General features: G+C 35.4%; 1 protein-coding gene across 1 annotated transcript; it reads right to left on the bottom strand.

Moving 5' to 3' along the window:
* Window positions 1–17: 17 nt before the first annotated feature.
* LOC142340949 (uncharacterized) lies at window positions 18–27,652 on the bottom strand. Its single transcript, XM_075391732.1, has 8 exons — window positions 27,212–27,652; window positions 22,542–22,764; window positions 19,600–19,792; window positions 18,329–18,491; window positions 13,473–13,726; window positions 10,250–10,428; window positions 9,310–9,387; window positions 18–337 (listed from the first exon to the last, which is right to left on the bottom strand). Exons 1-8 carry the CDS (start codon window positions 27,283–27,285, stop codon window positions 158–160), a joined length of 1,344 nt encoding a protein of 447 aa, XP_075247847.1. The 5' UTR covers window positions 27,286–27,652; the 3' UTR covers window positions 18–157.

Here is a 27,652-nt window from a genome sequence, read left to right as displayed (position 1 = left end):
CATGAGTTTAAGGGAGGGGGGGGGGTTGTTGGGGCCGTTTGGGGGGTTGTTTTTAAAAGATCTGGTAATCTTGTAACTTTGATTATATAACGAGATAATTGTTCCATCACAGAGTATGATTATTTTTCGGCCAAGCAAGACATTCTTCCGTGTGCACTCAAAGATATTCATTCTCTTGTATCTTATTGTAGAGCTTCTGTTTCTTGTGTATTGGTCTCTTGCAGAAGAAGCAGATGGTCGTACTGCCGATTAGTCTGTCCAGGCACTCGTCACAGTATGTATGGCCACAAGGCATAGCGAAACAGTCGATAGCGTTCTCTTGGCAAATTTCACACGGCTGAAAAAAGTGGATTCCTTATTTTTACTATCCTCACTATATTCACAGTTATTGGCAGTTATCCGCACTTATAGATATTCATTTGAACAGCCGTGTAAGGAGGGCTATGACGCGTCCCGAATTTATTGATCCAGCACAACCCAGGTTGAGGTCCAGACCAAAATGGCTTCTGATCAGACCGTCCCAGCCAAAAGCGACCTCTGATCAGACCGACCCAGACTGAAGTGTCCTCTGATTAGACTATCGTGCGCTCGAAGCTCCGTGTGCGCCCAAAGTGCGCTCGAAAACGTCCTCTGATCAGACTATTGTGCGTTCGAAAGTCGTACCCTGATCAGACTAGTGTGCGCTCGAATCCGCCTCTGATCAGACTGAAGTGCGCTCGAAATAGCTTCTGATCAGACTGATGTGCGCTCGAAATTGCCTATGATCAGACTAAAGCGCGCTCGAAATCACCTCTGATCAGACGAAAATGCGCTCGAAGTTGCCTCTGTTTAGACTAAAGTGCGTTCAAAATTGTCTGATCAGAGAATGATTTCAGACATGAACAAATCTCTCAACATCACTATAATATATTCATTTCATAAAAAACAATGTTATCAATCTTATATTCAACTAATAAAATGCCAATTCTAAAAGTATTGCTAATGAAAATAAAACCAGAAAATGTGCCCAAAAAAATTTTGAGTGTGCCATTAATTTATCTTTTTAACTGAATAAATGAACTTAGATAGCTTTGCATAAAAGCGTCTTGATCTAATTTGATTCCACCATACCTTTTTTGAGGGGACCGGCAGTTGCTATCAGCTGGACTCCTTGGTTCTGATCAAACCCAACAGATTTTCAGATGGAGTTTTGCTCAGAATGCTGCTATATTGTTGACTCTTACAAGAGACAACAAGTGTCAGTAAAAAAACAAAAAAAAAACGTGAAAAAGATTTGCTGGACTTGGCCTCTGGTCAGACTAGTGTGCGCTCGAATCGGCCTCTGATCAGACTAGTGTGCGCTTGAAACTGCCTCTGATCAGACCGTCCCAGACAAAAGTGACCTCTGATCAGACCACCCCAGACCAAAGTGACCTCTGATCAGGCAAGTTCCAGACCCCTCCCAGAGAAAAGTGCTCTCGAAGCCTTCTCCAGACCATGTAACTCGAGCGCACCGAGAACATGTGTGCGCTCGAAGATGGTCTGATCAGAGCTCATTTCGGTCTGGCCACATCGACATGGGAAAGGCATCATACTTTTTTGTATTAATCGGTTATTCATGTAAATTTATAACCCGAATTGAGGTGCCAGCGCTGTTTCAGAGCATTTTTCTGTAAGAAGAGAGCTGTATGCGCTGAAATTATGTAAGAAAAGCGCTGAATGCGCTGAAAAGCCCTGAAACTTTGAAAAGGCGCTGAAAATTCCAAATTGAAGCGCATATTAAGCGCACTTCTTACATAAACTCAGCGCATTTTGAGTATCACTCTAGCAAAAATTTCAGCGCTCTTTTGCAGCGCATTTCTTACAAAGTTTCAGCGCAAATTCAGCACATCCGTAGAAAAAATTCAACGCTTTTGAGAAAACGTAAAAACAATAAATTTACAACGCATTTCTTACAAACTTTCAGTACAAACTCAGCACATCCGTAGAAAAATTTGAGCACTTTTGATAAAACGTAAAAACAATGAAATTTCAGCGTATTTCATACAATGTTTCAGCTCAAATTCAGCACATCCGTGGAAAAAGTTCACCACTTTTGAGAAAACGTAAAAACAATAAAGTTTCAGCGCATTTCTCAAAAATGTTCATCGCAATTTCAACAACTCCGTAGAAAAAGTTCAGCACTTTTGAGAAAACGTACGAACAACAAAATTTTAACGAATTTTTTACCAAGTTTTGGCGCTAATTCGGTGCATCCGTATAAAAATTTAGAACTTTTGAGACATTGTTTTCAGATTGAGTAGCGCGTTAGTGATCAGACCCATCCTGACTATAATCAGCCATGATCAGACCCAGTCAGACAAAACTCAGCCATGATCAGACTCCAGCTCGTTTTTCAAACGTGCTTGCTGTTATCTCGTTCAATTCCTGAGAAAACTCTCTAACAGTAAAACTTATTGTGTTTTCTTAGTATTGTGTTTTTTGTGTATTACTTGTGTTTTCTGGGTTCTGAAATATTCTATTAGTTGCATATCCTAGAATTAGTTAGAGAGTTTTTAAATCCGTCAATTATGCTACAGTTGTTGCCAAAAGTCTAAAAAAATGTGCTTTTATCGAAAAAAAACTGGTACTAAATCTATGATATTGATATTTTACACCAAGTTCTAGGATTTGTTTAAAGAATGGAATCAGCAAACCATAGCGAGTATTGTCTTGAAAGAGTTGGGTTTGGAACAGGCGGCTCCACTATACCCACAGTTAGTTATTGGCCAGACCGAACAGAGTTTGGCTGCCCTTGGCCAGACCAAGGAGACATTTGCCACCATTGGTCATAGTAAACATAATTTGTCTAGAACGTTGGCCATACGAAACAGACACTAAGCCAAGCCGCCGGCCGTACCATCAGGTAGACCGTTGTATAGACTATTGGTGAGACTGATCAGACTTTGTTCAGAACGTAGGCAAAATCAAGCAGACTCTAGACCAGACAGCTGTCAAGACCATTGGCCAGACTGAGCAGACTCTAAGCCAAACCATTTGCCAGGCAATTGGTCAGACAATTGACCCAACGAATCAGAGCCACGGCCAGATCATTGGCCTGGCAATTGATCAGATCAAATTGTGGGTATTGGTCAGAACTGGACCAATTTGCACGGGATTAGTCGCATTTTGTTTCCACTGAACTGTTTTTGGTGTTTCTAGTAGTTGGCCTATTTAACCGGGATGGTAAAAATTTTATTCTTTGTCAAAATTGTAACAATTTAATGTTTTAGGGATCAAATTTTAGGGTACTAAATTTTGGGGTCACCCAAAATTCGATACCCCAAAAAACCAGATCAACTGTACATATATAGGTTCGTTAGATTCGTTGCGTTGTGGAGAGTCTCCCCATATATTTATAGGCAGCTATATAAAGTTCAGATGCTGAATTTGAGCTGAACATGACCGTTATCTCTCCTCTATGGTCATTTGATACGGTATCTTTTTTTGCTATAACTCCTTATAGAATGCACCGATTGGGCTCTTTTTTCAACATGATGCGTATCTCAAGAAGTGCTACAAAATTTTGTTAGGGAGTTAAATTTGGTTCAATCGCTTTGGAGAAATTGGCCAATAAATTTGTCCCATTTCGCTTTTTGAGGATAGAAACACCACTACTCGCAGTGCTATTAAGCGGTGAGTTTAAAATAATTTTTAGGAAAATCTTTCAAAATATGTTTTTTTAGTATTGATGCAGGTTTCCTTTAATTTGTGATATAGTTGCTATTAAGTTGGGTTTTTTGGGCTTAGTTTGGGTGCGTGAAAAGTTTGGAATCCTTAATTTTTTGAATCCATTGTTTTTTCATTTTTTGTGAAATCTTGAAATTCTTTTTTGAGTTTCTTTTTTTTGTCAAAACAAACAAAACAATCTCGCCTTTGCAGCGAATAGGGAAATTATTCCTACTACGCAGAAGAGGTCTTCAGCGTCCAAAAAGTGAAAAATTCGCTGATTTTGCGTCCTGAATTGTGTCCGAGGGGCAGGTTTATGTCGCATTGTTGAAATTTGTGTGAAAATAATATCTTATTAGCAGAAGAATCGGGGCACATCTCAGGTTTATAATGATTTCTCCTGACCCAGTGTTTCAATTCAGACGTACAGAGTCAACTTTTGTTGAACAGGAGTTTTTATTGTCTACAGTTTTTACTTTGTTACTGATATCAAGTTTCTCAGAAGGTTATTAGGCTTAAAGTTAAAAACAAAATTTTAAAAATGTTTCAAAATGTTTTATTAGTATTGATGCAGTTTTTTGTGGTATTTTCACTTGCAAATTGTGTTACCTGGGATTTGTATGTGTCCATGAGCTTTTTGGAATCCCTAATTTTTCCAATTCATAGTTTTTTCTATTTTTGTGAAATCATGAAATTTTTGTTTGAGTTCTTTTTTGGTCAAAAAACACAAAACAACCTGTCCTGTGCGGCAAAGTGGGAAATTGTTTCTACTTCGTGGAAGAGGTCTTTAGCGTCGAAAAAATAACAAATGCACTCATTAAACGTCTTAAAGCATGTCCAAGGGGAAGGTTTGTGTCGCATAGTTGAAGTTTGTTTGAAACTTATATCTTATTAGCAGAAAAGGCGAGGCACACCTCACGTTTATAATGATTTCTCCCAAACTACTGCGCCAATTTAGACGAGCATAGTTGCATTTTATTGAATAAGAGTTTTTTTGTTTCCTGTGTTGAATTATTTACTGAAGTCGGCTTTCTCAGAAGGCTTTCGGTCGGTAAGTTTAAGAAAAATCAAAAAAATTTAAAATTTTCAAAATGTTTTATAGTTTTGGTGTTGTTATTCTTCTAATTTGGGGTATTATTACTTGCAAATTGTGTTATTTAGGCTTTTTTTGGGTCCATGAAGCTGATGTAATACTTTGTTTTTGAGAATTCAACAATTTTTTTTGCGAAATCATGAAATTGTTGTTTGAGTTCTTTTTTTATCGAAACACACAAAACACCCTGGCCTTTAGGGCGAAGTGGGATTTTTAAACCCTTCGCAATAGAAGTTTTGGATGTTCAACAACTACGGAGTGATTACCAGCCGAATACAGTCTAAAGGGGAAAGAATTGTTGAACTAGCTGTTTTGCGAAAAAAGAATTTAATACGTTGTCAAATTTCGAGCTCGAAAAGTCTCTACATACTGTTTCAACATAAATAGCTTTTCAACCTAGTCAGGGACTTATTCAAATAAAATGAGGCCCAAGGGAGAAGTGTCACCGTCCAATTAGAGTTTGAACGGGAAAGAATTTCTGACCTAGCTGGTGTACGAAAAAGTACTTAATACGTTGTCAAATTTAGAGCGCGAAAATTCTCTACATAGCGCTTGAACAAAAAATGGTTTTCTAAATTTCGTTCTTCTCTTTCTGCTCTCGAAGTTTTTCTTTCTTTTTTTGAAAATTTTGATTTGGTTTCCAGGGTTGCCTCAAAGTCGCTCGATCTCTAGGTTTGCCTCTAGGTTGTACAAACGTATTTTTTTCGTTTGCTTCGTCTGCTTTTTTTTGTTTGCTTTGCCTGGCTTCCACTCAATTGTTGGGTTGATTTTTTGTCCCGTTCTTTTTCTTTTGTAGCGTTCTGGGCATTTGCTCCTTTATTTTTTCTCTTGCTTTATGGCAAGGCATTTTCTTTCTAGGATTGCCCTCTGGGCAAAGTCGTCTTTCGCTCGCGCGCTTTCACCCTCGTTCGTTTCTGTTTCGCTCGCTTGTTTTGCCTTCGCTCGCTTTCACGCTCGTTCCTTTCTTTCGCTCGCTTTGCGTTTGTTCGTTTTTTGTTCGGTCGCTTTCGCGGTTACTCGTTTTTGGCTGGGTCGTTTTGAGCTCCTTGGTTTTTCGATAGCTCGCTTTCACGCTCGTTCCTTTCTGTTTCGCTCGCTTTGCGCTCGTTCGTTTTTCGATCGATCGCTTTCACGGTCGGTCCTTTCTGTTTTGGTCGCTTTGCGCTCGCTCGCTTTGTTTCGCTTGAACACCCACCCCTCTCAATGCCCCCTTTTTGTGCATTAGATGTTTATGTATATGTTTGTCTGTTTCTTTCTACAGCGCGATAACCCCCCGCCATTGTTTGTGACCCCTTCGCGCTATAATCCTAGGGTCCTTGTCTTCTTAGGCGGCTATGTCAGGGTGCTCCTCTTCTGGAGCACAGTAATACATCGTCTGTAGTCGTTAAAGAGGTCAAAAAGGCTCATGCAAAAGCTTTAATTCTGTCTTCAGTGCTCTAACCCCAACTCCTCTCTCTCCCCGTTTTCTTGTGCATTTAGACATTCTTTTATATATTTGTCTGTTTCTTTCTTCAGCGCGATAACCCCCCGCCCTTGTTTGTGACCCCTTTGCGCAGAGCGATAACCCCCGCTCTTGTTCATGACCCCTTCGCGTATTAGTCTTAGCTATTTAGAGTCTTTGCTGTTTTCGTGGGTGGCTAGGTCACGTGCGCTCTTTATGGAGCACAGTAATGCACCGGCTCTAGTCTGCAAAGAAGCTAAGAAGACTCAGGCAAAAGCTAAGACAAGTTTACTGCTTCAAAAATCTGCACCCTTTCTCCGTTGGTAGCGTTGGCCCCCTTTCCCCAGCATTTCAATCGAAAAGCTTGCAAAATTTTCAAAAACATCAGTGCAAAAACCTTGAATAAGTCTGTGCTGAAATATGCTGAAATGCGCTGGAACTTTGTAAGAAATGCGCTGAGTTTCAAAAATTTGAGCGATTATTATGCAAATGACTTGCAGATTAATTCGCTAAAATTTGGTGAATTGTGCTTGAAATTCTTAAAAAATGCGCTGATATTTCAGCGCAAAAATCTTACACAGTAATGCGCTGAAATTTGCTGAAATGCGCTGGAGCTTTGTAAGAAATGCGCTGAAATGCGCTTGTTTTTCAAAAAAATCAGCGCAAAAACTTTACTTAATAATGCGTTGAAATGAGCTGAATTGCGCTGAAACTTTGTAAGAATTGCGTTGAATTTTCATCGCAATTCTGACAAAATTTCAGCGCATTTTAGCTCATTTCAGCCCATTATTATGTAAAATTTTTGCACTGAAAATTTTGAAAAATAAGCACATTTCAGCGCATTTCTTACATAAGTTTCGGAAAATTTCTCGACCGGGGATTATTGTTTTTTAATCGAAAAATGAGGTTCAAATTTCCAACAACTTTTAGACCACCAAAAGTTTTGTTCCCAACATCGACAAATAAAATTTCCTTTCGAACAAAAAGAATAGATTGCCAGATTCTAAAACCCCAAACTAAACACTTCGGAAGTTAGCATAATATCAATCCATGTTAACTATCTGGATAGCGTCAACTTAATCAAAGAGGGCAGAATTGAACTCGTTGAAAACGGAGAAAAATATCAAAAATTTCAATTTTTGCATTCGAAAACATCAAGTTATTTCATTTTTTTGAAATTGCACTAAAGGGAAAGGTTTAAAAAAGAAACTACCAAGCAAAAGAGAATATAAACATATTTTTAAAACTATGCAAACATGTGTTTTCGTCAGAGTTCAAACTTTAGAACAACACAATTCATAACCGCCTAACGCCTTGCGAGATCATCTCAGACTGCTGGCGATTGGTTCGCTTCGTCAGTATCTACGTGCGGCTGACGGAATTTAGCTTATGCTTAATTGCGTGAGGTTTGAGGTGAACATGCGGGAAATAGGGAGCGGATGATGAGCGCGTGTTGGGCCTGGCGTAATGGGTTACGGGTGAAAGTATAATTATCACCGGATGCTACCTGTTTAGCCAGTTTTTGAAGACAAAAATGAAATGGTCAGATGAGAAAACGATCAAACGAAAATTTGGTAGTTTGACAGACGGCATAGAAAAGACGAGCAGGAGTAATTTATTTGCTACAAACCTCGTTTGAGAGCAATTAAACACTGCACGAGACCAGTGTACCAGAAGCAGACGAATTGGCCAGAATTTTATTTTTTTTTTCGGTATGGAGTTGGGTTAATATTATATAGTTGAAGCTAGCAACTGCACATTTGCGTTTTTGTCACCGCTAATTTTTCTGACTTCAATGAAAACAGTATATAAATCGAGAAAGCAGGAAAAAATGCAACTTCTTGGATGACAAGCTTCCTAAAAGGTGTAAAAACTGTACTTATTTCTAGGATAGCCAGCGTGTGTCACAGTTTCAAAAATTATCTTTTGGCAACCATATTGAGGAATGCCATTGGAATAAGCAAATTTAGTGCCTTCTTTTTTTGCCAATCAGGTAAATAAATGATTTCTTACAATTAAAATTCTCGCTATATGCAATTCCTTCATAAAAATTTAAACGTCCTTGAGTTACTTAGAGCTGCAAATATCAGCGTATGTTTTTCAAACCATGATCTATATTTTTAAAATTTGTCCTCGAGTTTTTTTTCAGTGACTCTTGTAGACGTTTCTCTATAGGCATGTGGAAACAGAAAAAATGGAATGGGAAGAGGAAGCAAAGTCTGGTTTAGAGATAAGAGTTGTCGCAAGAAAACAAAATAGTGTCTGACGAAGTTAACAAAGGGGTTGAAAGCCAAGCACCGAAAACAAACATGCTTGTTATTTTAGAGCGCAAAATACTAAATTTGAATTAATTGGAGTTGTATTGGTGTACTTTTTAAAATCAATATGCTCAAATATTCGCTGCTATTCGAGTCACACCAAATTTTTAATGGGAATGAAAAAAAAATTCAAGATGACTTTTTCTCAGACGTAAAGCCGTCAGAATTGATCAATCATTCATCTCTTAAAGAATTTGGAAACAGTATTTGATGAACTCCTTCGAACAAAAACGCAACCACTTTCTTGCAAAAGTTTTGTAAGAAATAACATCGCTTCGCAAGATTGTTGAATGATCCTGAAAGGTAATATTTTTCAAACCCTGGTTTGCTCCAATGTTACTAACTGACATCTGGTATCAATTTGAAGCGCAGAAAACTATTAGATAACACAAATTGTTTGCAAAATAACTTCGCGTGCGAAGCAATGAGAAAAAAAATTGTACGATAATATCTGATTTTGGATAAAAACAGAAGCTTGTTCTGATAAATTTTATTAAAAAAATTCAAAGAAATGTTTTCTTAAAAAATAATTGATCTCAAGAGAGTGTTATCTAGCAATAGACGGTACGGGAATGCATAATCTTGCATAAAATGTCGACTTCAGACAGTAATTGATATCATGAAAACTTCGGCACCATTATTGACAAAATCAAATAACTATAATTTGAGCTGCAGCTGCAGCCATTCTAACACCCGCTCCTCTAATCTGCCAGAAACAAGCTCATTATTCATTTTCCCCTGATCTCCTTGAATAAGGTTTACTCCCTTACCACAATTGATATGTGTGACATTCTGTGAGCTACAGGATACATTTGAGTGTCTCTTTTGGATGATCCTCTCCTCCGCCTCTGAAACGACAACATCGAACAAACCAGTTCAGAACTCCACGTATAAATCAGTACTGGAAAAGTAGAAATACAGTCTTTCCCAATTAGCTGAATAACACACTGAATCATGTAATTTTTAAGGTTTGTCAGACTCGGATCAAATGAGATTTTAGAGAAAAATTGAGAGCGTACCGCTGGTCGAAGCCCCAATTTTATGAAAAATACATAAGCCCACGGGATGAGCTCCACGGGCTGATCAGCTAGTTTTTATATAGGACCCTTGTCTAATTTGTGGTCGCACCCGATCTCTTTGACGGATGAAACAAATTCAAAGCAATTACACTGAAGAATTATAATTGAGGTTGTTGACAATAACTGTAAATTTGTCTGGCCTCGAACAGATCGTTAGCAGCCATAAAAATATCCGGAAGATCAATCAAAATTGCCTACAGATTTGAAGAGAATATTTTGAAAAATTCAAAAGGATAGTTATTTAGACGATGGCTCTATCTAAAGTATAGTTGTTCTTCCGACACCAAATACCGAAAATCAACCGATGGGGTCTCTTCATTTCTAATTGGTGGATGATTCTCTTAAGTCAAGTACTCTTAATTTTGATTGGACCACAGCTTATTGACACTAGATATCAATGGTTTCAATCTGCCGCACGTTCCGATCTATCAAGAATTCGATGATGATCAGAAGCAGTATACGTGGCTCACCCTATGTTATACTAGGCAGACTTTTCATGCTAAATCTTTGCCCCAAACTCTATTGATCCCTAATTTTCATTGTCATTTTGTTCTCATTATACGATGAATTACAATAGGGCCAATTAAACGGTTTTAAATAATCGGGGGTGAACCTAATTGGGTGGACTAACCTTCCGCTTTCTGTTATGAACAGGTACCAACACACAGTAGATGAAGGCGCAAGTGATGATAATGACCAATACTAGAGCACCTAGAGTGCCAAGTGTGTAGTAGAGGTATGGTGGGTCAAAAATCACTCCCAGATCATCGAAAAGACTGGCTTTATTGTTATTTCCACTGAACGAGGAATCTAAAATCGGGTTTAGAAACAACATATGAATAAAGGGTACAGATTTATAAAGTACGTATAAAGTGATTTATAAGATGGGGAAGCACTAGAGTAATATGACCCGATTGAAAGGGGATAGAAATTGCAAATCAAGGCTCCAAAATAGTCCACAGGTTACAGTATCCACAACTCTTTAACTGAACGCTCAGGAAATGAGTTATCTTAAAACGCGTCAAAATTTGAAGTTGAGCCGTGCACCTAGTTTAGACAATTTTGGCTTAATTTCAACAGGTCATGTTGGGAAAACAGATTAATATCATTGCAATACTCGTTCAAGATAATGTAGAAATTGCTCATTGGAACACTGAAAATAATGAAAACAGTAAATTTGCTGGAGAGCTCTGACAAGATGCAAAACAAAACGTAATGCTTTCCTAGGAGCATTACGTCGTCAAACGTACAATTTGGTCGAGTAAATATATGCAAATTTGTAAGCATTATCCGCGCCCATGTTTTAAGAATAGACTTATAAGAGTCTGTGGAAAACACTGACAGTATGAGAAACTAGATCAAAGTCGCTCAAAAGTGTATATATCCGTCACAATTATCTACAATGCTTAAATTTTGGCAATCGTGGATAATTGTGACGGATTTGTGTTGCTATAAGACACGTATTGCTGTCACCTTTATTCATACGTTAGTTTTTTCGAACGGAACCTAATTCTGCGTTTGCAAATTGTTTATCTTAATTCGCTTAATTAGTTGTTTTGTGTACTACAGGTTACTGATGAACACGTAGGGGACAAATTGATAAAATAATAATAATGATAATAATAATAATAATAATAATAATAATAATAATAATAATAATAATAATAATAATAATAATGATAATAATAATAATAATTTTTTGGATAGAAGTCCCTCGGTAACTGTTCATGAACATTATCTACGATAACTACTTCAGAATTTTGTAACTCAAGTCCGCGTCTTGCCGTCACAATTATCCACAATTCAAGTTTTAGACAAAATGTAGATAATTGTGCCAAAAGAATGTCACACATGTCCGCTTAGGATGAAATTTTCTAAAAATGTACGTTTGGCGACGTAATGGGTTCTCGCCATAAAACAAAATGCAGATAAGCGAATGATCAGCTGTCCAAAAATTTTTCACCAGTCAAAATATCAACTGACTCGAGACATTTTTTTTCATATTTGGTAGGTTTTGAGTAATCTGAGCTCAGTATGCAAAAAGTAGTACGAAAAAAAACGAGCCAGACATTTGACATAAAACCGTTGCACAAACATCAAATGGTTGCACCTCAACAGAAATACAGTCAATTTTTACCCTAGATACAGGAGGTTAAGAAAAAAATTATATTAAGCTGAGTTTGCCCAATTCAAGTTAAGGTAATATTCCTGTCAATGTTCCTGGTGAGTTATGAATTTAAACTCATAATCTACAAGTTCGAAACGAAAAATTGGTAATTAACTGAAAAAACTTAACCTTCGATTTGATTGAAACCTCTTTGATGCTCTCATTTTAAATAAAACTGAAGACGACAAAACGTTGGAAATCAATTAATAAATTGTGAAATTTATGTTTTGTTTTATAAGGAAGTGATTTACTAGTTTGGCTTGCTGAAAATCTGGCCGGATTCCGAGAAAATTTAGAATTACGGAATTGAAAAGGAGGCAAGTTAATGTTTCTAAAGAAATTCTTATTTTTCTGCATTTATTTTGTTCCTAGATAACTGTAAGCTCTGATTTACGTTTGTTTTGATCTGCCCCGCATTAAAGTTTTAGTGAAGTGAGTTCTGGTGTGTCTTGGGCGAAGAAAAAGAAAAATTCCAGATTTCACTCGTACCATTGTCTTACCCCAGTTGAGGTGCCATCCGGAAGTGACCCCTGATCAGACCGTGCCAGCCGAAAGTTACCTCTGATCAAGCCCTCCCATACCAAAGTATCCTCTGATCAGACTAAAGTGCGCTCGAAACACCGTGTGCACTCTACGTGCGCTCAAAACTGTCTCTGATCAGACCTTCCCAGACGGAAAAGACCTCTGATCAGACCATAAGCAGACCATTGTCCAGACGATTGTGCGACCATGTCCCAGTCCAAACCCAGACCCTTGTCCAGACGATTGTGCGCTCAAAATCACTTCTGATCAGACTATTGTGCGCTCAAAAATACTCCTGATCAGACTATTGTGCGCTCGAAATCACCTCACCGCACGAATTTTGTTATAATATATTCATTTCAATCAAAATTATGTATGCATTATTATATTCATCTAAAGAAAAGACTATTCTAAAAGTATTATTGCTCAACAAAAGATAACCCAACTGCTGAGTAAAAAACTATTTAGTATATATTAGTGCATATTTCCAACTCAATGGATAAATTTAGACAGCTTTCCATAAAAAACATCGTATTCTACAGTTAAACAAAATTTCCTTGTCAGGGGACTGACATGTTCAATCAGTTGGACCCCTTTGGTTCTGATCAAAGACATCAGACTCTAGATCTGTCTGTGAGCAGAATGCTGCCTTTTGTTGCCTCTTGACAGAGCCGACATCTCTCTGTAAAAAAAACAAAAAATCAAAAAAAAATTCCGCTCGAAATGGTCTCTGATCAGACTAATGTGCGCTTGAATCCGCCACTGATCAGATTATTCCCATCCTGAAGTGACTTCTGATCATACCATCCCCAGACCAAAGTGACCTCTGATCATACCATCCCCAGACCGAAGTGACCTCTGATCACACCATCCCCAGACCGAAGTGACCTCTGATCATACTATTGTGCGCTGGAACCAAATTCCAGACCCTGTAATTTTGGTCTGGGAACACACCGTGTGCGTTGGACTTTGTCTGATCAGAGATCACTTCAGGATGGCACCTCAACCTGGGTAGTCTCCCGATTAAAAACATTTTAGGATTATTTGTTCAAAGGGCTCATTTTTTTGGGTTAAGGATGATAAAAAAGCTGTTTCCCGACTGTTTCCCTAGCTTAAAAATTTTAACGATAAGATTTATGGTTCAGAGAGCAAGTTTATTATTTACTGTTCTTCGTTGGCGCAGTGTCGGGAACCACAGATATTTTGTAAACAACAACAGCATCGTCTTGATTGAACTCCACCTCACACCACCAGTTGTCAAAGTCTTCCTTCACAACTGCAGAGAGCGCCAGAGTGGCATCGTAGGTGGTCTCGAAGATGGCCTGGGAGGATCCAGATCGGAAACTGAGTCTGCTAAAGAAACTGGACTCGTCTTTGTGGGATTCGCCGAAGTCAGCCGATACTCTGTATTTCACCCACCTGTAACAAGTATGGTCGATGTTGATAATTTAATAGCTGAAATTATTATTTTTGCTGCTACAATTCTAGGCATTTCGTAAGATTTGAGTGATAACACTGCAGAATATCGTAAACAATGAATATTTCCAGAGTTTTTGCGCCATCGAGAAGCTATCCAACTCCTATCCGAAACCGAGTTAAATCAACTCTCGTTCGGATTACAGTTGCGTTACTAAACGATGGAACAATTTGTGAGCATAAGCACCGAATTAGCATTAACCAAAAATCTACAACAGTGGCGAAACTCTATTTTGGGATTACAGCACTTTTTTTTCGTGAAATTCGTTTTGCAACTGCTGCTATAAAAAAAAGAAATATCAGAAAAGCGCCCTTGCGCAACTTATGCACTTGTTATCAACGCATCTTATCAGCCATTTAATGCAATGTTTCCAAAAAAAATTTAATTAAGACTTGGTTCAAACGAAATTTGCCCCTGCAGAAAATTTAATATCGGTCAGTTGTTAATGAAAAAACGCACAGGTAAGTAAAACTTGATTAGTTGAATATAAAAAAACCCATTAATGAAATGCTTGTTTTCCAGCTCTTATCAGCAGTTCTCAAATGAATTTTCTGGTACATAGATGCCTCTATTCTAATTTGAGCAATTAGAAGCTGACGTCCGATCGGGCAAACTTCTTACTATCGATCAGACCGAAAATTCTACCCCTCCTCCTTTCCCTCCCGTAAGATTATGAACAATAATAAATTATTTTTCACTCTTGTAATAACTTTAAAGGAAATGTACAAGCCAATGTTAATCTAACTCTGGCTTAGCTTGCAAATGATACAAGTCTTCGTTGTACCAATGGAAACATATTAAAGCTGAAAAAAGAACAGTAATGAGAGTCTTATACACAACGGTGATTTATTTAAAACAACAAAAGATTGACAAAGAAGGTAGAAAAATATCTACTTTTCTTGTAAAAGGATCGGGAACTGATGTTGGCAAATGAACGCAACGGCGGGGAACTAAATACAAAGAATACTTTTGCAGATACTGAGGAATAATCTTTGATTCCATTTTGAAATTCAATGCTCAGCTGAGTAAAGTTCTTGCTAAAATGGATGTAGCAACGAGAAAAATTTATCTACTACAACATCAGGTACACTTGAAAGCAATTTTGATGCTTTTTAGGTGGCTATGTTTACCTCATGTAACTTTCAGAGCATTTTTTCCCAGAGTCTTAGTTAGAGTGCAATTTTACGGTTCAAGTGATAAATGAACTGAGGAATAAAGCGAACAAAATGGCAAGTAATGACATGTTCCAATAAAAACAGATACACCACTTGCCAAGCCTCTAAGTGCTTACAGCTTAGAAACAAGTTTTTTTCAGGTGACATCATGTGAGGATAAAGTTGTCGTGAACAGATTTTTTTTTGATATCTCAAAATAACTGTTGAACCAAATTATTAATTGTACTGGGAAGAAAAAATTCATCAATGAGAAAATACAAAAAATGAAAAAACCTTGCTATTAAAACAAAATCACTTTGTTAACGTTCAAACCGGATTTAAACGTTGAAAGAGCATCTATTACAACAATTTAAATTAAAACCACTTAGAAGAGATATTGGGAGATTTAAATGTTTTTTTACACTTGAGAAATTACTGAGTCTATAATTTTGAATTTTAACAAGAAAGTTTGGTATTTTATGTTTGCAAATAATGTTCAGACTTCGCTTATCCGCATTTTGACTTGAAGGTCATCCAAATGAGAAAGAGGTAGAAAATAACCCAAAACTCACAAATTCTTCAGCAAACCACAAAAATAAGGCCGCAGTGGAGAACCCCTAAGGAAAGCTGCCCTTAATGAGAATACAAGAAAAAAATAACAAAAATTAGAAATAAAACAAACAATAACTACATTTCTTTATTTAAAAGAAAACACAAAAACAAAATCAAATGAAATAAAATAAGACCTACACTTAAACAAAATAAACAGCACATTATATAAAACAGATACGAAACATCTTTCCTTAATTAGACTCCATAACAATTTAGAAAATGATAATAGAAGGGTCAAGGTTCAAAAAAAAATCTCCTTTTTTGAAAATATTTAGCTTCTAAGTTATTAAAACACTTAGGTATCAACTAAAATCATTATAAAGATTCATTTAAATCTCTTGACGCATTCTTGTTGCAGCAATTGACACCTGTTGTTTTTTTTACCCCTTAAGAAGCACTTCAAGCCCATTATTTTCCAGATTACGTCATTCTATTACAAAAAGAAAGACAAGGACTGTAAAAATTTTAAAAGTAAATCAAATAATTGAGCGTGAAAACAATTGTCTGTCTTAGCCTTTTAAACAATATTCTACTCAATGAGAAACTCGATTTGATACAATTACGCAATCCTTTAGCGCTGGCGTCACCTACCCCGTTAGTGTAAAGTTGTAGCAAGGAAGACGGAGAACAAATTCAAATACTCATGGATATCCAAAATTGCAATTTTTAAAAAAGAAAATGGGAAGTATCAAAGCAAAAAAACCTTTGTTGAAAGCTAAACAGGTAGAAAGACTGTATTTTGGCATGCTAGAATGAAGATAAAACCTGTATTTACAGATATTGAGCAACCCATTGAGAAAAAACGGATGCAAGGGGACAACAATCAAAAATGTCATGGAAAAATTTTTTTCTGGTGAAAACAAAAACAAATTAAGTTGCAACTCTCTATGAATCCAATTAAGCTTGTTATTAGTGATGTTAGGTCAAAAGGTTCCAAAAAACAATAAGCACTGACAGCATTCACAATTTGGCAGTTATTTTTATCACACTATTAAAACCACTAATGTACGAGGTTTCAAAAATCATTGTAAGTTGAAGGTACTTTACGTTTTTTTTATAACTCTCAATTGATTATCAGTGACTCTTCTCTGGAAAGGTTCAATTTGAAAAAGACAAAACGACGTAAGATATTGATAAGTAAAAATTACTCACAAAAATTCTTTTTAAAATTCAAAGCCCTATAGAGATCAGTCAATATATATAAAAAACAGAATAATTAATGTTCGGTTGATGAATAAAATTTGATGTCATCTATCAATAATATGACTGAAAAAATGATTTTAAAATCATCAACAAAAAGAGGGACAGATTCAAAACTAATTTTATTCTTTGAAACGTATTTCATATGAAAGTCATTAAAAACATAAAATATAATAATATAATAAGCAAAATATGAGATGCATCGTTTATACATCTTAAAAGCAACTGAGGTCTTTTAGAATCTGGTAAAAAAAATTCCAATGAAAATTGCAAACGAACTCTGTCGCAGCCACCAAAACTATAAAACATTCACAAAGAACATTAAATATGTTCGATTTCGTATGTTCTGGTCGTCAATTGGAGCTGTGATTAATGTGCTAATTTGTCAATCAAAACAATGATCGTCGGAAAAGGTCATTTACGAATAAACAACAACGTAACCATTTTCAGATTTTTTTGACTAAGTCAAGAGAAAGAGAATGCAAAAGGGATTAATAAGCAGGTAAGGCTTAAGATTTCAGTTTTTAAAACACTTCTTAAAAGCCTTAAAAACCATGGGCACGTACTCAAAAAAAATTATGTTACGTTCATTGGAGATCATTTCATTTAAATGGGATTTGCGTTAAATTAACCAGGATTTGAAGTTAATTCCGTCAGTAACTAACATTGAAATTTAAAAATTGCAGAAAAATTTTGAGAAAAAGAGCGCATCCTAATACAATGCGAACGACTTCTTATTTTAAGAGTCTTCGAAGAGAACAAAACCAGCCCTGACGTAGCTGCACGTAAATGTAAATCACCTAATTCTTCCACATATTTGCGAAATAGAAAATAGGCAAATGAATTAATTCAATTTGTCGAAACAAATTGATGCACTCAGAATAAATATCGATTTAATTTAGCCAAAAAGGGGCATTTTTTAATTCAAGAAGACCCTTATATTGAGCGAAAACAAAATAAGTCTTCTTTCAAAAATTTAAAAAAATATGCTAGCAGTTCTCAGGTCTCAACTTATCGCAAATTTAAACAAAGTAGGCTAAAAGAAGCATTTCGGGCACCACGTTTGATGAGAAACTCAGAAATTCAAAAAAATTTTTAAAATTTCCAAAAAAAAATTGTTTAAATTATGCAGCAACTTCTCCTCTCATTTATCTGTAACGATAAAACTTTTAACACCGTTATTGTCATTTTTTTTAAGCAAAACTAACGAGGGTTTGGGCTAAAATTACAAAAAATATGAAGAAAAACAACGAAAATTGGTCTACTATCCACTTAACTTTAAACCTCGATAAATCCTAAAAAAAAAAACGAAATTAAAAAACTTTTTTAACTATATATTTTACACTGGATAGGCTTTTTAATTGACTGCACAAAAAACTCATTTGAGTATATAGTTCCTCCCTCCCACTAAAGTGGGATCAGAACAAATATTATCTGTAAATAATATCTGGTTAAATATATATGGTAAAATTAAACTCAAGGGTTCTAAATTAAGTTTACATGTTCTACAGCTATGTAACTTGGATTCAATATTCGCAATTTCCTTTATGGACTCGAAGTGAACTGTGATTAAGATACCTTGTGATGAGTTTTGAGGATGATAGGAATGGTCCCTTCCTCCAGAAGACAGCTGTGAACGAGTCTTGTCTCTCCTGTTCCGCCATGAGGCTGCATGGTAACTCCAATGGGAAGCCAATGCGCCCAGGCAATGCTAACTTCACCATGTTGGAACTCTGTGGCTCTGTTCAAAACAAATCAGCTCTTGAGGCAGGTCTGAATTTTAATTTGTCCTTTTTTGTTTTATTTGACTGCACCGCATCCGTACTCCTAGACCTTGTGAAACTTGCGTTCTGTCAAACTTTCTGAATTTCTACCATAGTCAAGAAAAAAATTGGTTCTTAAACATAGGAAATCGTTGGTATCGTTTTTTTTTCGACGCAAAACCGATAAAAGTTCCTACGATTCTTTATTCGGCATCATCGTTTTTGTTCGGTATTTAACATAAGAAAGATTCGGTATCGCCGTTTTGAATATATCGATTGCCTCATGAAAAAATGGCCGAGCCTCAATCAAATATTGCCTCAACATAGATATATAACTGGAGATGAGACGCTATTAGACATGAGACGAGATTATCAATTCACAATTCCGTTTCTTCATTGAACGTATTCAAGGTGAATCATAGGGCGGAATTTTTTCCATTATATCCTCTACCTGCCAGGTGACCTGTTCAAAAAAGCTGCTCATAGTAATCGAAGATGAAACTATCATCTACGCGATCCATGAAAGCAAAGAAACAAATCTCTATTTTGCAGGAATAGAATTCTTTTGGTAAAAAAAAATCATATTCTAGAACTGCCTTTCTACCCCTTGCACGGAAATTCTTTTTCTATTTCATTAGTGATTGTGGACAAAATAGCCAGTTTTGTTGAAGTACAAATGGTTTTTACAGCGTAAGAGGTGGAATGATCATAGTAACAATTTATATATATCATTATATAAGTATCTAAGTATCAATAATATGGGCAAATTTTAGAGGATGATGAAAAAAAAACATTGTTTTAGTTTGGATACAATTTTGAAAAAAATCGAACTGTTTGCTTTCCCCCTGAGTATAATATGGCCATTTATGTGTGATAATTTTTAAAACTTCATAATGTTATATCTACCTGGTAATGGCGACTCCCACCTCTTCACCGCTACATATAGACCGCTATTAATATATAAAAGTGTATACATTTCTTCACACCAGCTCATCCAAAATCAAAAAAGTCACGGGAGGCTGGGAACAGTTGTAAAATTTCACAACTATCTTTAAGTCAATCTTTATGCAAAATAGTTGTACTAACGTTTTATGGTGACATTGACATCCGCGTGGTTTGATGTCTCGAGTAAGGAGTCAATTCTGTTCACCGTCACTTTGCATGAATAAATACCTGAGTCAGACAATTTCGGATTGACGAAGTGGAAAATGACGGAGACTGTGATTGCGTTCCTCGCCAAGTTAGGGTCACTGTATTTTTCCAGTTGTTTATCATTGACCTATTATAATAAGAAATGTATAATAATTGACTAAAACTGAAGCCAATAAAAACAGCAGGAATGATCCAGAACAAGGTGTGTGCTTAAACCTTGAATTATTCTAAACTTGTGGGCGCGGTCAGTTTCAGAGTTATCCACGATGAGATCCAATTACAAATAAATGATCGTTCACTTTGAGAAAACACAAGCCAAAAATTTGAAAATCGTTTGCGAACGTTTCAAAGGTTTATTTTTCTCCATGTTTACAACATAAGAGTTGATGATAGTTTTCAATAGTTCTCAGAGTAGATTCAATAGATATGCAAACAAAAATAATGACCACTCTTTTAGTTATTTGCAAAAATAGTTGCAGTCCAACCGAATAAACACACATTATATAAAAAATGGGAAAAGCAGAAAAAATCGCTGAAAAGTGTTTTGTGATAAAATTGCTTTGGCAGGCTATAATTTCACCTTTTTTATATCTAAAAATGAAAATTTATTTGAGAACGATTTGACGCAACATGGGAAAAAGCGGAAAAATTGGAGAACTTTCAGTACTACAAGTTTATTTATATTTCTGTAGACTAACTACAGCAAGTATCAAATAGAGTCAAGAAAATAATCGAAATGTTTTAAAATAAAATTGCAACGTCGAACCAGTTTTAGTTTTGTATATAGTTTACATCAAAACGTGATCCCATTTTTCATTCAAGGTTTATATCACTGGGAAATAATTTTATAAGAATTTTTGGACCTCTGGTGTTGGCTCTTTCGATTGAATTTTTTGATAAAAAATATCACTATGCCAAAAGAGGATTGTATCTTGTCACAAGTAGTGATAACTTTTTTTTCAAAAAAAAACGGCAAAAATCCCAGAGGAAAATATTTTTTTTATCAAATTTTGTAAAGATATAATTTCCAGTTATCGCCCATGACAAATTTTTTAATCACTTTTTTGCTCATGATATGTCTGGCAAATTGAAATATAATTTTAAAAGACCCATTGTTGCTGATGTTTGTTCAGATCTTTTAAAAAACTTGCTAGTAAATAATAGGCTGGGGAAAAACAAAAAAGCGCGAAAGCTTGGTTGATTATCAATACCACCAGTTTGTTTGAAATAAATTGTTTCAGTAAGATCTTGTTTCAGTTTTGAATATCATACACCCATGCGGTCGACTCAAAAAGTTTTTGCTCAAAGAGAGTGTGTTTTTAAAAAGATTTTTTTGTTAGAGTATACACTCTAGTAAGTAAGCTGTGATCAACAGATGGAGCTTGAAATGATAGCTCAATAGAAGAGAATTTAGTACCACTGCCGCAGTGTGGACCAGTTGGCTCAGTGGAGAGCATATTGCACTCAATTAAGAGATGGTTTGGCCGTAACCCGCAAAGATCCCAAATTATATTCTCACTAAAGTGGTGTTGACATGGAATACACATAGCGAGCAAGTAGGTGATCTAAGAATTTCAGCAACAAACCAATCACCGGCCATTTTTTCAGCTAGACACTAGTTCAACTAAAATCTTTGTTATCTTGGCGTTTGGATAGACGCATTACAAACATTGAAGTTTCAAAGTTTCATATTTGGTTTTGTGCACATTTAGGAAGCAAAACCAACCAGATTTTGGGCCCAAATTTTCAAAATGTTACCTTTTTCTGTATTTTTCTCATTGATGAGTACGATGCTTCGCTGAAAGTTTTTTACACTACTTTTTTATTGAATCAATTTGTTTGAACATCATCATGAAAATATTGTAACATTTCTATAATATTTAAGAAAAGAGAAGATCAAGTCAAACTTTCTAGTAAAATACAATCGTATTTCATGGCCGATGACCCTACTCCAATCCAATGACCCTTTCTTCATCATAATTGATTATTGACTGGCTCTATCATAAGCAAGTTAGAAGGAGCTGAGCCTGGTTTGCACATTCTATCTTAGGATTGATTAGTGATTAAGTTGCGTAATCACTATGAGAATCATTTGTGGCATTGTAGCTGTAGTACGCACAGCGAAGCGTATTATATCATGATAGCATACAATGGCCGTGCTCCTCTTATTTTCCATTTGTTTTTCTCTTATGAAATCTAGTTATTTCAAGGAGAATTTTTCGAACTTGTCTTCATTTCGTTCTCCAGTACCAGCGAGAACATACCCTAAAAGTTTGTCCACATGGAGCAAATTTGTTCAATTTTAGTTCAATCAGCGTTATATATTAATACATGGGCGCTGAAGTACCCTTAATTGCCTTAACGTCAAGATTCCCACTGAAAATTTTATGCTATCTTCTCTAGCTGGTATTGTCTGGCTGAGGTTAATTCGGGTTCCAGACCAAATCAACGAGCACAATCAACCTCATCATCATTTGACGCAAAGAAAATCAGCCAAAACTTTTGATTTTTCTTTCCAGAGAACATTTTATTTGAGTGTTACGGAAATAATTAATTAGTCTCAAATTTCTTCTACGACAAGGAGTGCGTATTTTTCTCATTCAGTGCGTGTTGTTGCACTGATTGATATTTTGCGTTTTTGGAGTTCAAAATGTGCAGAAAGTACCGATATGATTTCTTCATGATTTGATCTGATGAGAACTTTCCGATACTATTTGAAGAGTCGTCTGACTGAGGAATTGAAAAGATTGAAATTTCTGAATATTTTTGAACTAGCAATGGTTTGCATAGCCCAAAACATGCAAACCATATGCGGGTTAGACATCACAAAAGAAGAGTTCCACTTGTCTTTCAATTTGTCCTGTTTGAAAACTAACTTGAATGACAACATTTCGTGCAGAATATCCGTTATAGTACTCCCGCTCAGTTTGTTGTTCTAAAGAATAGCTCATTATCTTCATCTGCCCCCCTGGTTGGCTTGGATCTTTTTTAAACAGGGCGATTGAGGTGACTCTTTCCATCACTGTTACTGCTGTCACTGCCCAGTCAAACTTCTCAAACTCTGTTGCCACTATTTTCCTTTCGCTGTACACGGTCACACTAAAACAACGAATTCAAATTCAGTATTTTAATCCGAAAAATCGGGTCTTCCCGTTTTATCACCCCACTTAACCAATTATGGTAAGTTTATGGGAGGGGATATGTTCATGGGGGGGGGGGTGGCTGTACGTTAAAATAATCAAAATAAATTCAAAAAAATTAATTCTGATCAGGAAATTAAATTTGATAATTAGAAAATCAAACTTTTTATGTGTAATCAGACAAGGAGACTCGACAATGTGAGTTTGCACATAATGATCAGAGCCCTCTCATCCACATTTTTGGGTTTAGTAGCCTAACAAATGAAGAAGACATTGAACACTTACAATTATTCAAATTTCGATAAAAAATAACACCACTTTAAAAGTAAATAACACCAGTTTAAAAGGCCAATAAGGCCTGTCATGATTAAGACCACGAGACCACGAGACAAAACCACGAATGGCAATTAAAACCTAAGCTAATCCAATGAAATTGTACTTCATCAGAAAAAAGGACGAGTCTTTAATGAGACTAGGAACAAAATGCGAAATAAAGCAAAATAGCACAGTTACAGAATACGTTTATAAATTTAAAAAAAAAACAAATAAAAAGTTCAAATAAAAAAACCATTACAAATCAATTGAATGCCTTAAAAAGTTATTTAAGTTATTTTCATTTGAACCTCCATATAAAAACATTGAGACCTGTCATCGTCCAGAATATGTGGTAAGTCTACAAAAACAAACAAGAGACGAAATACAATGACTCAATTAAAATTTCCCTGAAATCTGTATGGAAGTCGCTAAAATGGTAATCAACTGCGTAAAATAAGATAAAAACAATTTCGCCTTCTTCGAACATCAATAAAGAGATATGTGACCTAGAATATTGAGACTAGGTCACGATTAGTAAAAAGAAAGCAAGAATGCAGAGTTAGTTACATTTGTACTTCACGAAAACAATTAATTTCCAAGTCATGAAAAGGTTAGCTATTAACTGTGATCATTCAATCATTCACTTATTTCTCCAACAAAAAGACATTGGGATTCTTCTTCAATCAGAAAATGTGAAACGTCTAAAAAAGAAAAACAAATACCGACAGATATCAAAATTAATGTAATTTTTGTCAAAAAAATTTGTTCGAAGGAGTGGAAACAATAGACAATACGTTAAAAACATTAGATGTGCTCAATTGTGTCTTTTGTTGACACCAAAAATGTGACATGCAACCTGCAATGAACGAGACTAAGCAGTAAATTGACAAAAAAGAACAACGAAATTCAAAATTAAAGAAGAGTACGTCTATGATCTTTCTTACAACGTTTAACTTTTGTCATGAAGAATTTTAACAATGAATAAAATCAGCAAATAGGTTCCTTTGTTCAATCATTGGAAAAGCTTTTTAAATTAGGCAGCGACTGATTACAAAACTAAATGTTATGGACTGTAAGAAACAACGATCAGACCGAAACTAGCCTTGCTTTTCTTTTTCATCCATTAGGAACAATTAATTATTTCGAAAACCATTGAATATGAATAATTTAGCAAAAAGTAATTATATCAGAAAAAAACGCTGCATTTGGATAAGTATCAATTCAAATTGGCAGAAACCTGGCCCAAGTTTAATTCAGGAGCACTCTGAAAGAAAGCGCAATTAAATTTTGCCATCTTTAAAGATAATGGCAATTGTGTCAACAGTTCTAGGTGGGTTAATCCAACAGATTCGAACAGAGTAGACTAAATACATTTGTTTCATGCTTTTTTGATGGAGAAAAAGGCTGAATTTTGATAAATTTACCAGAACTTTTCAGTCAAAAATTTGGATCAAACAATTCAGCAACAAAATTCTATCTTCTGCGGTAAAACCAACAAAACCATTGTTAAGATCCTTAGCATTTTTTAAAAATAACATTGACACAAATTTGCCTAAAAACGGAAAATGGGTACAAATATAACGGAAATAATTAAAACGTTCACAAAATATTTTACTCCCGTAAATTCACCAACGAAACGCAAAAAAAGTTTTTATCCACATATTCTGCACTGGACGAAATTACTAATGAGATCACTCGCAACCTGTTCCAATGAAAATGCCGATCGGCCAAAATTGACTCAACAACGAAACCAATTTGGGTAAAGAGTTCCTTCCCCACTAAAGTGGATCGGAACGAATATCAAATTTGAAAACCGGAATTTCGATAGAACGTAAGTTCTGTAGAAAGTACGGTGTAGGTTTAATGCCTGCTTGCTAATCATCAATTGATCTTATATGGTTTCATTAGCTAGATTGTGGAAATATAATATTAATAACAAATTACTATCAAATAACTAACTACAAACAAACTCAATTTGTCATAGCAATTTTAGCTAAACAACACAAATGAACTTTTTGCAATTCTTTTTGAAAATCAAAAATAAAACTTATAATTTAAAAATTTTCTGTTCAAATTGTTTGCTGAGGTTGGTTTCAAAAACAAAAAATATTTGTTATAATCAAATGTGTAATGCAAAAAGATTGCTTTCATAAAGCACTTTGCATACCAATGCACTATAAAGTTTGAAAAATCTTGCACTGTTGGTTTACTATTTGTCTTTTAGGTGATTTTGAAGTCAAATTAGTAGCTACTTAAACGAATGCAAAGGAATTGCTCATTTGTGGATTCTAAGAGACTTAGCTTGTGAAAATTGAGTAACGCAAACTCTGGACTATCGTAGTTTTATATTATGGCGGTTGAGTACAAAAGCTGCCGTCAATTTCAGCGAACTGGCCAAATGGTAGTTTTCTAGACTTTGATGACAAAACATTGGAGCATTTTCCAAAAAACTCTTTCTTGACTATATTTCATTTATTAGGCCAATTTTACAAGTTTAGGATGAATTTTCAGAAAAAAGTTAGCTGAAATGTACCTAATGGTCCACCCCTAATTGTCAACTTGAAGCGTTAGTATGTAATATATGTTTAACTAGTAGAGCATATGTTAATTTAGAGTAAAATTGGATAAATATCCATGAATTTTTCTACAATTCAACTCAAAAAGGTAAAATTAAAACTCACAAGTATATTTTTAGCAAATGAGCAATGATATGAAACTGTGCGAGCAGAAATCAAAATGAGTAAACTTGTAGGACATTTGCAATATAGTGATTTTTTGCAGCATCATGCAAATCAGTCGTCTGGAAAAACTTGCAGACAGAAGTCTTCTTGCAAGATGCAGTTGATAATGTTTTTAATATTAATCCAAAATTTAAAAATTAACCATCAGCAAGCGATGTTGTGTTTATTTTTCTCTTCAAAGTTGCTTTCACTAGCTAAGTACAGATAGAGAAGTTCACGCTCCTTATAATAAAAAAATACGCAATAAATTATCACAACTGAACAGATATATCTCTGTTTGAAAATTTACAAGAAAAATTAAATGAACTTCCATATTTTCAAAACATAGTTGCCAAAGTTGTCACTATGTGCAGCAGATGCAAATATAAGATTTCATAGGATTCATTAGCACAGCTTAGTGAAAGGACTTTTGGAAAATTATTCCAGAAACTAAACGAACAGAAAAAAATGGTGAGCAGTAGATGATAACTGCATATTGTTTTAAAGATCTCTTACAAATATGAAACTTTCATTAAACATGTGTTTTTTCATTGGTCTTTGAGCCTCTTAGGTGAGATGAACTCCCGAACCTTTGATTTAATTTAGTAATTTTTTCCAGTATTTCATATTATATTTTTTAGTCAAAGCTTGAAGCAAAAGTTGGCGCAAACTTTGTTAACAGGCGATTATTGCTTGAGGAAATGGAATTCAAAATTTCCTAAAAACAACAATTAGTTTATATTTTTTTTCCTGCGCGTCAGAGTCATTCCAGGTCAAGACCGAATGGTTGACATGCAAAAACTTTCTTGCAAAATTTGGTTAACCTGTAAAAAATTGCAAGTTTCCTGCAAAAAGATGGAGAACTTCTGAGTACTTGCAAGTCAAACGGCTAACTTGTAAGTTTCTTGCAAGTTCATTGCTTTCAAGCTCAACTCTCATTGGCTAATTCAATATAACATTCTGTTATTTGCCGTAAAAATTGGTCGGGAGTTGGTTGTTCAGTTCAGATGCGACTTATTACAATGCGACCTAAGCTTGCAAAAACGCTCATTTTTCAATTTTATCAACTCTAGATCTCTCTCTCTCTCTCTCTCTCTCTCTCTCTCTCTCTCTCTTCTCTCTCTCTCTCGCTCTCTCTCTCTCCCTCTCTCTGTCTCTCTCTCTCTCTCTCTCTCTCTCTCTCTCTCTTTCTCTCTCTCTTTCTCCCTGCAAAGGTTATCGATGGACCAAAATTGAGAGCAAAAGTGTTTGCCATCACATTCTTATCCTTCAGAAAATTCAATGGAGAATTAGAAAAAAAATTCTCTCAAAATTTTACTATAATTTTCATATCATTATAAAAAAATGCTCAGTGTTTAGCAATTTGCTTACCCTGAGATTAGTTTGATGGCACAAATTGACAGGATAGACCAATAACATAAAACATGGCAAGATAAAGCACTCATTTTGACTCTAAACTGCTTTTTCTGATTGATAAAAAGAAATTGATAATCGTATATAGAATCAACAATTATTTTACAAATGCGTTAAGTTATAAGTAATAATTATGCGATAACATTGCAAAGATGTGTCAATGTATTGTTCAATCCATTATGAAGGAAATCTGGAACACAGTGTTTGTAAAATAGACTTTGACGTTGATTTATTTAGTCACACACAATAGGAGCGCGCCTCTTCAGAAATTTAATTTGTATGTTCCAAAATAAAAACAACACAAACGCGCGTAAAGTGGCATGAATTTTAATTTTTACTGTCTATGAGATGAAACAAACAAAAATACACGGACTTCGAGCACTGCTAAGCTCGCTTTTT

Source organism: Convolutriloba macropyga, chromosome 6, assembly GCF_964194025.1.
Source record: "Convolutriloba macropyga chromosome 6, txConMacr16.3, whole genome shotgun sequence".
In the NCBI taxonomy this organism is placed as follows: Eukaryota; Metazoa; Xenacoelomorpha; order Acoela; family Convolutidae; genus Convolutriloba; species Convolutriloba macropyga.
Note: the sequence above shows the minus strand (reverse complement) of the source record. Positions and strands in the feature narration are given on the sequence as shown.